At 48.5% G+C, this 14,163-nt stretch overlaps 1 protein-coding gene across 1 annotated transcript in view; it reads left to right on the top strand.

The window, feature by feature from the left end:
* EFCAB6 (EF-hand calcium binding domain 6) overlaps positions 1–14,163 on the top strand; it is a 221,574-nt gene that overhangs the window by 164,378 nt on the left and 43,033 nt on the right. The window contains exons 22-23 of the mRNA XM_047067112.1: positions 4,780–4,935; positions 11,237–11,429. Coding sequence (XP_046923068.1) covers positions 4,780–4,935; positions 11,237–11,429 — 349 coding nt within the window. The remainder of the gene's footprint in view (positions 1–4,779; positions 4,936–11,236; positions 11,430–14,163) is intronic.

The following is a 14,163-nucleotide window of genomic DNA, read 5'->3' as shown; positions in this document are numbered from 1 at the left end:
ATGAATGAATGGATGAATGAATGGATGGATGGATGGATGAATGGATTCATGAATGAATGAATGGATGGATGAATGAATGGATGCATGGATGAATGAGTGAATGAATGAGTGAACGAACAAGACATATTCCTTAGCTCAGTACTTCCACTTGGGGAACTTTATCCCAGAGAAATAATGTAGTAGAAGCCAACCGTTTAGTGGTTGGAAGATACGATTTATAGCGTGTCTTCAACAACAACTAAAAGGGACACCTGCCAGTCACGTGAGTGTGCTGCCTTATAAAGTATGGCCCCAGGAATATGAAAAACTACATGCCTGTTCAGTTAGCATTGTGAAGACTGGAAAATGTTTGTGATCAAAGGCTGATTGGAAATGACATTTTAACCAGTAAGTGTATCATGACTGGAACCACGTCAAACGTGGGTGCCTGTTCACAAGGACCAGAAGATGATGTGCGAGGGGTAGTGTGTTGTATTTGGATGATGGGACTGTATATTACTATCTTCAAAGTTTAAAACCAGTTACTAATGTACTACTTAAAAAAAATTATAACACAGGATGGGGTGCCTAGGTGGCTCAGTCACTTAAGTGTCCAGTGTTGGCTCCGGTCATGATCTCACGGTTCGTGAGTTCGAGCCCTGCATCGGGCTCTGTGCTGACAGCTCGGAGCCCGGAGCCTGCTTCGGATTCTGTGTCTCCCTCTCTCTCTCTGCCCCTCCTCTGCTCGCTCGCACTCTGTCTCTCTTTCTCTCAAAAATAAATAGACATTAAAAAGATTTTTTTTAATTTATAACAGGAGAAAAATTTGCTGCATTCGATGTAACTATCAAGCCATGGGACAGATGTCCCTGATCAGTCCCAGGCCCTGGTGGTCTCTCGTCAGCACCCACCAAGGCTGGGACTCTAGCTCCATGCTGTTCTCATCTGTGTTTCTGTCTGTTGCCTGTCACTTCAGCTCTCTGTCACCACCACCACCTCAAATGGCACCGGAATGAGCGAATGGGTTGTTGCTAAAGAATCCCCAAAGGAAATAAGAACCCCCAAGGACACGGGGAAGAAATGTAATGGCTAAATGGGGTTTACGAGAAGAGCAGTTCAAACACACCCCTGAATGAGGTCCCAAGTTCACTGAGTTATGAAGCCTGAAGCAAGAGAATCGAATTTGTGAGATTTGAAGTAAAACTATGCTCAAGATTGGTATAAATCAAATATGCCATAAAACTAATGAGAAAGTGGAATTTATCTTTACCAGACAGGGCTGGCCTCATTACCCACTCGTGTCTTCCCTCCTGCCACTTGTGAGTAATGAGGCTCCAAGAGAAATCTCACATTCTCGGCGGGCTCACGCCGCATTCTTTCTCTTCTTGAGTTTCCGTTTATTGTGCAAACGTGGATCGCAGCGGAAAGAACTGGGAGCCACCAAACAGTGTCTCTCAGATCCCCGAGCTCAGTTAACTGATTCACACTCACCCTGCCCTCTCTGCCATCAGCACACTTTCTGACCAAAGAAGGCAAACCTGATTTCATGAAAATGCATGACCGACTTCTGTTTCCTCAAAGACGTCAGGTTATAAAATTGTCGAGTAACTTTGCCCTTCAGAATGGCCCGCTTTCAAATTTGGGGACAGTGAGTCTTCCTGGTGGTTCCAGGATCTTCTAGCTCCTCGGATGAGAAATGAGGAGACAGGTCTGTTACAGTGACCAAAATTTTGATTTGCCTCTTAAATCTGAGAGAACTTGTTCGGCGTGCCAGAAATACATCTTAAAAAATTATGAAAAATCCTTTTTCAAACTCATGCTTGTTTTCCACGCCTTGCTCTGTTTTGCCCAAGTCCGAGTTGAAGATTTGAATCAGAGCAGAAAGAGTGAACCAGCCACGGAAGCCGTGGCCTGTTCGAAAATCAGATCGGGAGGTGTGTGAACAAAACCAGCAGAGCCGGGCCCGGCAAGGTGGTGTCGGGGAGGGCTCTGTGGCCATCCCACTGGCCATGACTGTGCCCTCTTCAGACTCTGCCTCCTTGTCCGGACCAGGAGCCAGCCACGGGCCCGGAGCAGTGGCAGCCTGTCCCAGAGTGTCGGCCCACACTCGTTCAGTTCAGCGGTATGGTGTGATCTGTGCTCGAAACCCTCATTTACTCTGTGCGCATATTTACTCTGCAAGGGAAGTAATTACTGCCTAGAAACCAGTCCAAGAAATGCTGAATGCCTCAATTTTCTAAAAATATGTATCTCAAAAAATGTTTTGATTTTTTTATACCTTCATTTGCTTTCATTTTGAAGGATTAAGTGGAATATAATAGTTGTGATGACGAGTAATCATTCTGTAATGCGGGACTGAATTCAGCACACACCTGTAAGGGAATCCAGAATGTTGCCGCTGTTGGTATACATTTGCCGAACAGTTAACGCAGCTCATTTGTATCCGTGGCTCGAACGAGCTCAGTCCTCAGTTGGCCAGCTCCAAACTGGAGGCCAAGGAGGGAAGGGGGCAGATGATGACCCACGTAGCTTCCAAGTCAGTGCCACTGTCCCCTTCTGACCTGCACGCTCCCGTTCCGCTTCCCCCCCCCCCCCGACTCTCCTCTCTGGGTGGATTCTTTTTTCTAGGCATGCTCAAGGAACTGCTGTCTCCACAAATACATATCTGGGGTGGTAGACAATTACCGGCAAAGATTCCGGGTTTGGAATTTATAGCACAGTCTCTTCCCTGAATAAGAACCCCACAGCCCAGCCCGAGCCCGAGCCTGCCAGACGAGCATGTCGCTCTTCTTAGAGACCTGGGTGAGCCGAGGTCATGGAATTTACAGCCAGTTCACCAAGGCCGGGTGCAAGATTGTTCATGCTGAAAGGTTTCTACACTTGTTTTAGTCCCTTAACAATATTTGTATTTTTCCCCCCCGTCGGGGAAGAATTTTCTTGACAGATGGAGTCATACATTCTTGAACATGTTCTGTAAGGAAAACAGCCCTCCCGCAGGGGCTGTGGCCAGGCGCCGCCTCTGTCCCTGCGAGAGGCAGGCCTAGATGGGCCCACTTTACAGACGGCACTCTTGTCCCTCGTCTGTAAAGTGAGGAGATAGTTACCACCTCCCTTGCAGGGTTGTTGAGAAGAGTCCGTGGGAGAACGTACATGAAGCCCACAGCTCCAGCTTTGCCTGTCGACGCACACAAATGGCGGCTGCGTTTCCTTCTTTCTTTCTTTCTTTTTCTTTCTTTCTTTTTCTTTCTTTCTTTCTTTCTCTCTCTCTCTCTCTTTCTTTCTCTTTCTTTTTTTCCTTCTTTCTCTTTCTTTCTTTCTTTCTCTCTCTCTTTCCTTCTTTCTTTCTCTCTCTTTCCCTTTCTTTTCTTTCTTTCTTTCTTTCTTTCTTTCTTTCTTTCTTTCTTTCTTTCTTTCTTTCTTTCTTTCTTTCTTGTTTATTTTGAGAGAGAAAGAGCCAGCAGGGGAGGGGACAGAGAGAGAGGGAGACCAAGAATCCCAAGCAGACTTCATGCTGTCAGCGCAGAGCCCGACACGGGGCTCGAACTCACCAACTGCAAGATCATGACCTGAGCCGAAATCAAGAGTCAAGACACTTGGGGCACCTGGGTGGCTCAGTCAGTTAAGCGTCCAACTTTGGCTCAGGTCAGGATCTCGCGGTCAGTGAGTTCAAGCCCCGTGTCGGGCTGTGTGCTGACAGCCCGGAGCCGGGAGCCTGCTTCGGATTCTGTGTCTCCCTCTCTCTCTGTCCCTCCCTCGCTCATGCTCTGTCTTTCTCTGTGTCAAAAATAAATTAAAAAAAAAAAAAAAAGAGTCAGACTCTTAACTGACTGAGCCATCCAGAGCCACCCAGGTGCCCCTGGTGGCTGTGTTTCTTAACAACACAGTACCTAATAAAACTAATAAAATGCCAAATGCCAAGGGGTCTCTGCCCCTGAACCCAGGAGAGCTCTCTGGGGGTGGGGGTGGGGGGTGACACCCATCTCTGCTCGAGTGCCTCTTTCCCCGAGAGGCGTACCTGCACCTCCCCATGGCAATTGCAGCCTGCTCCCAGGCGGGGTCCTCAGTCCTGCTCCCCAGTCTCCACTGACCCCCTGTGCAGTGTTCCCAATGTCTTCTGTCTCAAGCCGGCCTCACCCCACTGGGATGTAAGTTATTCTGGGGATGCCTGTTTGAGCCCCTAGATGCGTCCCGATGCCCAGGGCCGTAGCTGGCATGTAAGAGGTGCTCCCCTAGTTTTCACCGAGCTCACCGAGGAGCGTCGCTCTCTGTAGTTTTTAATTCCTTGTTCTATTTTTAAAGTAACAAATTCTACGGGGCGCCTGGGTGGCTCAGTCAGTTGAGCGTCCGACTTCAGCTCAGGTCACGATCTCGCGATCTCGCAGTCCGTGAGTTTGAGCCCCGCGTCGGGCTCTGGGCTGATGGCTCAGAGCCTGGAGCCTGCTTCCGATTCTGTGTCTCCCTCTCTCTCTGCTCCTCCCCCGTTCATGCTCTGTCTCTCTCTGTCTCAAAAATAAATAAACGTTAAAGTAACAAATTCCAGTAAAAAAAAAAAAACAAGGTTGTAATTTCTATACTATAGTTCTGCTAAAGATAATAATAATAAAATGATGACAGTACAAACTCACTATTTTTTCCAGAATACCTTTTAATGCAAAAGTTACACCAAGGCTGCAAAACGCCTTCAAGATCAGTTCCTCGACAACCCAGCAAATCATCACATTAGAACAATCACCAACTCTTGCTTTAAAGAAATGATCTGTTTTCCTGGTTTGGGGATGCCTAAAATGTATTCTCTTTCAGGGCCAAGCTTAAAGACCACTACCAAGATATCAGCAAAGCACTCACCAAAGTCGATCCATCCCCAAATGGCTACATACCCGTAAGCAAGATGCAGGAAGTGCTGCAAGGATGTGGTTGTCACCTGAAGGAAGAGGACCTGGCCGATCTTCTGAACAGGTGTTCTTCCACTGGGTTCCCTGTGCCTCTCACATAGACGGGACGGGAGAACGGGCCGGCGCATTGCTTTTGCTTCTCCCTCCCTGCCCGTTCCGACAGCCTTTCGCCACTGAGGTGACGCCCAGGCATCCCCGTGGCTCCGTTGTAAGCAGCTTGAGTCAACCCCCAGCGCAGGGAGAATGCGACCTCCGAATTTCCCCGTCCCCGGAGTCAACAAGTCTGACGGCTTCACGGATCCCTTCTGGTCCTTAAGTCGGATGTCTAAGCGACAGGCTTCTATAGCTGCTTCCCGGTTTTTAACTTTTAGACGGTGTCTGTCTGTTGACTCCGTATCTGGAAGCTGTGGGTTTAAGCGGCACCCACCGCCTCACCCACTCCGCCCCCGCCTCCCTGTGGAACCCACACACACTTCCCTCCACGGGCCACCATGCCGCTGCATCACGGTTTCGGGTAGATCAGCATTCGGGGTTTGCAACATCGTGACTTGTTTCACGGATCGCTTTTCCCCTCCTGCATACCATTTTGTTTTCCCCGGAATTAATAATTGTCTTTTCTTTCTTTCCTGTTTGCTTCGTTTCCTGCGTACTTACGATCAGTAATTAAACGCCCAACTCACCTCCGGTTGTAAAATCTTTTTCTACAGTGTTCACACTCATCTTCCCGGATGGCCTTTGTCATGTCCTTTAATTCTGAGAAAGTTCCTTGATGATTTCATTGACTTCCTCTCCCGTTCTTTGGGAGACTCCTGTTTGTATTGGACATTCAACCACGTAGGATGTTTCCTTATATACATCTTTAAGTTTATTTATTTACTTTGAGAGAAAGAGTGAGCAGGGAGGGGCAGAGAGAGAGAATCCCAAGCAGCCTCCACGCTGTCAGCACAGAGCCCAACGCGGGGCTCGATCCCAGGAAGCGCGAGATCATGACCTGAGCCGAAGTTGGACGCTCAACCGACTGAGCCACCCAGGCGCCCCCTCCCCCTTTTTGTTACAGTTTATTTATGTTTCATTATATTTTCAAGTCTTTCCCATCTTCCATCTTTTCCTTCCTGCTTCCCCGTCCGGAAGATTTCTTCAATTTCACTCTCAACCCTTTCTTTTGGGACTTTTGTTTCTGCCATCACACTTAACCATATTTCTAATGACCAGAACTTGTCTTTGTTCCCAGGGTGTTCCTCTTTCGGAGCATCACCTTCTCGTGTCCTGGATGTGTGATCTCATTTCTCTGAAGGTGTTAACGATGGATTTTTTTTTTTTTAAGTTTTCCTTGCCCGAGGAGTCTCTCCTCCGTGTTGCTTTTTTCTACTAGTTTCCTTGTTCGAAAATCTCCACATTAAGAGTGAGGTCCTAAGAAGCAGGTTAGAAGTTCCGTGCCGAGGGGTAGAACTTACTGACTTTGCTTTGAACTTTCAGTGTGGACTACTGTGGCAGGGCAATCTGGCATGTGGTTTCTTTGGAGGACCCCCAGTGTCAGGATCTTTAAAATTTGGAGAGGGGGGCAGTGCTGGTCAGATTTCCCAGAGACTGGTGTTGACACGTAACATATAGGGATGCCCCGTTACATTTGAATTCCGGAGAAACAATAATATTTTTAGTTTAAGGATGTGCCATGCAATATTTGGGATACATTTATGTTAAAATTATTTTGTTTGTCTGAAATTCCAATTTAACTGGGTGCCCTGCTAGATTATCGTTGGTCTGTTTTTCTAAATCTGGCAGCCCAACCAGAGAAGATTCTCTGGTCCCCTGCTGCCGGCAGTCTGGGAGCTGATTGGGAGGGGAAGCCTGGAAGTTTCAGCAGTCGGTGTGATAGGCTGAAGAACGCCCCCCAAAGATACCCCGGTCCTAATTCCTAGAACCTGTGAATGTGACGTGAGACGGAAAATGAGTCCTTGCAGGTGTGATTAAGGGTCTTGAGGTGGGGAGATGATCCTGGATCATCCGGGTGGGCCTCAGATCACCAGTGTCCTTATGAAAGTGAGTCAGGGAGAGGCGTCACCCAGATATGAGCACAGGGGGAGAACTTCGCCCAGAGGTGAGCACAGGGGGAGAAATCGGCATAGCGTGGCCACAAGCCAAGGATCTCCAGCAGCCACCAGAGGCTGGAGGTGCAGAACAGATTCTCCCATAGCCTCTGGAGGGAACACGGCCCTGCCGACACCTTGACCTTGGCCCAATAAAACCGATTTCTGACTTCTGGTGTCCAGAACCGTAAGAAAAGAAATGTGTGATGCTTTGAGCCACCCGCTACTCTTGGTGTTTTGTTGTAGAGCCATAGAAAACTAGTAAAATCGGGATATAAACTTCCGCTTAATCCCTCTTTTCATTAAGAACCCTCCCTATCTTGCACTAGGGACGCATGCTTTTCAGTTGAGAAACACTGACTCCAGAGAGCACGAATTCTAGAGCCCCCCTTGCGAGTGCTGGGGGAGGGGCACAGGTACCCAGACGCTTGGAATTTGGGGAGGGACACGGGGCCCAAGTGCTTCCTGCACACACTTTTAACCAGTCCTTCTAGTTTTCTTTTCCTTTTTATATGACATAATTGTTTTCTTGTTTTCCTTCTCTTTATTTTGTTCATCACGGTAAGTATCCCCTTCCCCCCTCCACCTCCCCTCTGGTAACCAGCATTGTGCTCTCCACAGTTAAGAGTTTGTTTCTTGGTTTGTTTTCTCTCTCTCTTTTTTTTTCCCCTCCGCTCATTTGTCTTGTTTCCTAAATTCCACTTATGAGTGAAATCATACGGCATTTGTCTTTCTCTCTCTGCCTCCTGTCACTTAGCGTTGCAGTCTCTAGTCCCATCTATGTCTTTGCCAGTGGCGAGAGTTCATTCTCTGTGACGGCTGAGTAATATTCCATTGTGTGCACGCACCACCTGTCCTTTATCCATTCGCCTGTTGACGGGCACTTGGGCTGCTTCCATAATTTGGCTCTTGTCGATAACGCTGCTGTGAACACCCGAGTGCGTGGATCCCGCTGAATGCGTGTCTTTGTATCTTGGGGGTAAATACCCAGTGCGACTACCGTATTGTGGGCTGGGTCTATTGGTAACTTTTTGAGGAAGCTCCATGCTAGTTTCCATAGTGGCGGCACCAACGTGCGCTCCCACCAACGGTGCCCGAAGGTTCCCTTTTCTCCGCATCCTCGCTGACACCCGTGGTTTCCTGTGTTACTGATTTTAGCCATGCCGACGGGTGTGAGGTGACATCCCATGGTGGTTTTGATCTGCGTTTCCCTGAGGATGAGGGATGGGGAGCATCTGGTCCTTCTGTTTTTAACCCCACGTTGATGCCTACTTCTAGCTGGAGAGGGGCCCCCGTGAGTCTCTTGCCCGCACACAGTCCATTCACGGCCCCCACCGGTTTTCCGCGGTGTCTTTTAAGTGTTCCTTCCAGCTTCCGGCTCCAAAGGCTTTCAGTCTAGGAAAGCAGATCTTAGCTGTAATTCTCTGTATTTGCCCGGATCCCTCCAGATTTGGGGGAGACGTTTTGCCCCGTGACCTCAGTTTTCTTGGGGGACAAGGGAAAGCTGTTGGCTTTCAGTCTGTTCGACTTTTTTCTTACCTCCCGTTTCTGCGCATGCCAGCCTCCCCTCCTCTTTCTACCACTGTCCCTCTCTCATTCTCCCATGTCCCGTCTTTTGTCAGGCGCGGTTTTAATTTGGGGAAAAGGAAGTTCAACTTAACCTTCTACCCTGCAGCCACAACCAGGCCTTCTGTGCTTGGTTCACAGGTTGATTCTAAAACTCAAAAACCTTTGACCAGCATTTCACAATTATGATTCTGTGTTCAGTGCCCACAGAATGAATGAAAATTAGCTTTCCTCCCGGCAGCACCATCCCTGAGCCTCTGTGTCCACCTTGTTGTAGGCAAACCTGGGTACCCATGCGTCTTTTCTAGGTCACATGGGGGAAGGTGGTTCTTTGTGTAAGCTGTTTCCAGGAACGTAATGAGCTGTTTTCTAGGAACCCGGGGCTCAGTTAAAATTGAACGTTGTCACCCTTCCGCTTTCCCCAACACTCCACCCCACTTACAGTTCTCACAGGTGTTCCTTGGTACCCTCCACTCTGGAGCCGGGCCCCCACATTGTCCTGTCCCAGGTCTGTCCCTACCATTCCCCATCAAGGTTGGATCCCATTCCCGTTTCCTGTATCACATACCTTTTTATGTATGTATGTATGTATGTATGTATGTATGTATGTATTTATTTTAAATGTTTACTTATTTTTGAGAGAGAGACAGACAGACAGGGCTTGAGAAGGGGAGGGGTAGAGAGAGAGGGAGACACAGAATCCAAAGCAGGCTCCAGGCGCTGAGCTGTCAGCATACAGCCCAACGTGAGGCTCAAACTCACGAATCACGAGATCATGACCCGAGCTGAAGTCAGACGCTTAACCCACTGAGCCACCCAGGCACCCCCCCCCCCTTTTTTATTTCTTGATTTCCATCCTTGTTTTGTTGGAGTACTTCCTGAAGTAACTTTCTAAGAAAGGGCAGACAAGAAATAAATTTTCTGAGTTCTTTGTCTGAAAAAAATTATTTAATCTCCTTCACACAGATTGCTGGCCTGAGCATAGAATCCTAAGGAGAAAATAATTTTTCCTTAAAATGTTGAAACCATTACTCAACTGTGTTTGAGCTGAGAGAAGTTCAATGCAGTGTGTGTGTGTGTGTGTGTGTGTGTAACGGAAGAAGAATCATTTCATCCTCAAATATGCCTATACGTTCTCTTCTTCCTTAAACAGGATCTCCTCTCACTAAATGTATTTCCAGCTGAACAAGAATTCATACGCATTCAATGAATAAATCATAGAAAAACAGCACCAGATAAATAATTAACTAAATGATTGTAAGAGAGCCTTGTTAAAATATAGTTAGGCTTGGTACTTTTATAAATAACAACAAAAAGACTGTGGAATTTCTGTAGTCCACCTTTCAATGGGGGTGATCAACTTTTTTTTTTACAAATTGAAACCTTAATAAGGATCCATCGCTCAATTGCTTGTTTCTTCTCAAAGACCTCTTGATGATAAACATCTCTGTTATTTGTAATTATATGTAGATTATTCATTCCTAGATCCAAAATAGACTTTTCTAAATAATACTGCGATTAGCATATGCATTTGATTTTATTACTAAATTTTAATACCAAGTTGGCAATTTATCCTGCTGATGAAATAGAGTTGATTAGCCTTTTCCCCCATGTCTCCATCATAGGAGCCAGCGACGTGGGGCCTGTGGAAGGCCGCTCTGCAGCTGTGGGTTGGAAAAGCACAGCTCTTGGCTCATTTTCTTTAGAAGCAGATATCTGAGTCACTAGAAACTTCTCTCTCTGGCTTACCAACATTCCACACTGTTCTTCTCTGACGTGGACTCCATCCCACTGAAAGAAAGCTTAGGTGTTAAAGTGCCAGCAGTCCCCAGAGAATTTAAGTGACCAAAAAATGTGAACTTTGAATGCAATTAAACTTTATTTTGCATCAGTTTACATCTTTAAATAGGATCTATGTTCTCATGAAACTTTGGGATTTTCTCTCGCCGTATTTTCTTCTCGAATGTAAAGGTATTTTCTTCTGTGTCAGAGTGGAGGGCAGGGAGGAGTCTCCACATGGCTGTCCTCATTGAGACATGCGCTCAGAATTTCTATCTGAGAAAATACTAAGCTGTATAGGTTTTGTGAAACTGTCCCCTGAATGCTTTCAGCTTGACCACTCAGTTCCGACCAGTCTTGAAAAAGAACTTGACATACATTTTACTCAGTTCCTCGTGCCCTTTCCACTGCCTTTGTTTGACATGTTTCTCTTTTTTCCCACCTCCCCCAACCATTTCTCAGTCCAGCCCTCATGAGCCGAGGTCTCGATGACCACAGTCCTGAGCCCGCACACCCTCCAGTCTTATTTCCTGACCGCCCCTGATGCCACTGTCGGGTGTATCTTCCCATGACACTGCCCTGCCCCCCTCGTCTCTGCGCAGGCATCTTTGTTTGCCCCAGTCAGTGCATCAGGTTCCTAAGCTGGGCCTCCTTTTCCCTTCTTCTGCTGTCCCAAGCTGTGAGCCCCGCTGTCCAGGCTTTAAGTCTGTGGCCCCCGCAGCCCTCACCTCGCTCCGTCATATTGCGTTGTCGGTGTGTGCCCGTCTGCTCTCATAGCTAACTGACAGGTGAGCACCTCCGGGCCAGAGAACAGCATCCTAACATTATTCCTGTTCTGCACACTGTTCTGTGCTCGGCAGCTCTTTGTTGAATGAATAAGCGGTGGGGTTGCTTTTTGTAATTAATATATTCCTTTCTTTCTTTGGGGACAAGTTGGGGAATCCGCTGGCACGATAACTCCTTCAATTACCTTGACTTCTTGAAGGCGGTGGAGAACAGCGAGCCAACAAGACCTCCGCCAAGAGAAAAAGAGGGCGCGCCCCTCACTTTTGCGACCCTAGACCCGGCGGAGGTTGTGAAGAGTATCCAGGAAGTTGTCGACTCCTCCAGTGCGGCTTTGTCAACGGTATGACAGAGCGAAACGTGGTTTTACTTTAGAAACTGAAGTCCCGGTGCTCATGTGAATTCACGAAGAGCTGCTGTCAGCCCTCCCCTCCTCCCGGCCCCCCGCCCCTCTCTTCACTCTCGTGGGGTGTCAGAACTCAGATGGGTCAGGCAAGATCAGCTGGTGCCTTTGAGCACGTGTGTACCCGTGGTTGCTCTACAAGGAGCTGCCAGGATTGTGCCCAGCGTGTGCTCTCTGAGGTAGGAGTGCTCAGTGTTTAGCAGGTGCTGTGTCTGCGAGGGCAAGGGGCTCTGGGCAGAGAGGGCAGAGCACAGAGGTCCCGAGGGGAGAGCAGGCCCAGTGTGTCCCGTGAGCACCGGGCCCATAGCACCAGGTGGCCTTGGAGAGGTTGCCCGGGGCCCGGCTGTGGCACAAAGACTCATCGGGAAGGACACCGGGAGCCAGGCGACGTGCAAGGTGCTCCCCCAAGTACAGTGACAGATCGTTGACCGCTGACATCTGTATGACACTGCAGAGCGTGTAGGGATGATGCCGTGGCCCGTGCTGGAGTCCTTGGAAAACAGTGCTGTGGCCGTGCCCGTGGTGGGGCGGCGGTCCCCGAGACTGGTCCATACCTCCATTTCCCCTACAGCAGCAGCAAGAAGAGAAAATGCTGTCTGCAGAGGGCAGGCCTCGCAGTTTAATGAGATCAAAGGTTCAAAGCAGCCAGGGCCATGCTGGACACAATCAGAACAAGACTGTCCTTCAGACACTGTCAAAAAGCTAGGACCATGCTCACTAAATCCCCCGAGTGAATAATCCCCTAGGCTATGGCGGCAAGGTGGGCTCTGGGGTCCAAGCATAAGGGACTAGAGAGAAGGAGAAAGGCAAGCGCCACGCAGCCAGCCTGTGAAAGTTCTAGAATGTCAGCCAACTTGACCTTTGTGCTGGTGAGCAGACATTTTTCACATCTAGGAGTTCTCTGTGAGGATTTAAGATTTTTATGTCTTTGTTTTAATGATTCTGCAAAGATAAAAATTAGTCTGAACACGTGGGTCATCCGGAAAGCACACAGGCCATCTTCTACGCACCTTCCGGCGCCCGTGTGTGAGATGGCGCTGGGCCCAGCGGTCACCCCATGAGCATTGTGAACACGGATGTCCACCGGGATGAGGGTCATAGAGACGATGAAGGGGCCCAGGCAGTGGCCGCAGCAGGCTGGAGACCCAGCCCTGTTGAAAGGACAGCTTCTCCTCAGTCTCAGCCGACTGTTGCTGAGCTGAAAACTGGCCCCACTTTGCTAGAGCTTTCCATTTTTCATGAGACACTCTGAAACCTCCTGGTTTCGAAATGTCAGCACATATTTCAGGTTTTTAAAGCACTCTCCAGACCAAACAAGTCCATTTGCAGGATGGTTTTGCCTCTTTCTGACGTAAAGTGGCACTATTAACATCCATCAGGATGTTTCTCAAACTGAAGTTCGTGGAACCTCTAGGGGGAACCATGGTTCTCACCTCTGAGAAACACTCCTTAGGCAGTGATGTTTTAAGCAAGAGAGTGAGGTCGGGCCAAGAGAGCGGCAGATGGAAGGGAGAGAGGGCATCTGGGGCAGCGAGGCACAGAAGGAATGGCGAGGTCTGAGGACAGCCATCAGCGAGGATACCGGGCACGTTTGTGCGTCTTTGCATATCACTGGAGATGTGTCTCAGATGCATCTTGTTTCTGAAACGACATCACAATAACTTATGTTTCTATAGAGTTTATAGATTGCCCAGCACACTGCCTTCTGTCTTTTGGTTAATGTTTATTTATTTTTGAGAGATAGAGACAGAGACAGGGTGCAAGCAGGGGGTGGGGCAGAGAGAGAGGAGACACAGAATCCGAAGCAGGTTCCAGGCTCCGAGCTGTCAGCACAGAGCCCGACCTGGAGCTCGAACTCACGAACCACGAGATCGTGACCTGAGCCGAAGTCGGACGCTTAACCGACTGAGCCACCCAGGCGCCCCTCAGCGCACTGCCTTCTAACGTCCTCGTAACACAGATGCTCAGCTGACTGGGCTCATTTTTATGGTCATTCTCCACATTTGTTGAGATCAACTATGTGTCCAGTACATGTACAGCTGTTTGCGGGCCATAGTAAAACAACAATGTGAGTTGCAAAGTCCGTCTTTTCCTACCACAGAAGCTAAGGTCATGGAGGTTAAGATCTCATGGTAGGAAAGCAGAGGTGGAATTCAAAGTCCACTTCTGAGCAGAGGTGGGGCAGAGGGGGGTGTCCCGGGTTTTTCCACCACCCACGGCTTTGTCCCGTTACCACACGCTAAATAAAAACTTGACGCTAGACGGTATTTTAAGGTTAATTTGGTTGCACACATATCACCACCCCCATGGACGGATGGGATGGGCTTAATTAGCCCTGAATGAGAATTAACCAGCAGGGAATGTGGTTTGGGGTCTGCACGCACATTCAATTCTCACTTTAAAAAAAAAAAAAAAAAAGATCCTAACCCACCGCTTGATACAGATTTCCTAGTGCAATAAAAATGAATGATTTTGTTCCGACAGATGGAAAAAAAATGTGCTTTCTTTTTATAGCACGTTTTTGCACTTTTTCAGTTTGACTGGAGTACGGCTGGGCTGGCCCTGGCCGCCCCCCACCCCCGCCCCTCCAACACCGGCTCGTGGCCACGGGGATCCACCCATGAGCCGAGGCCACACGGGCACCGGCCCTGGGTCGCGGAAAGGGCAGCAGCCT

Source organism: Lynx rufus, unplaced genomic scaffold (assembly GCF_022079265.1).
Source record: "Lynx rufus isolate CCGP_SWC_20201006 ecotype Redwood Valley unplaced genomic scaffold, mLynRuf1.p SCAF_7, whole genome shotgun sequence".
Classification (NCBI taxonomy): Eukaryota; Metazoa; Chordata; class Mammalia; order Carnivora; family Felidae; genus Lynx; species Lynx rufus.
Note: the sequence above shows the minus strand (reverse complement) of the source record. Positions and strands in the feature narration are given on the sequence as shown.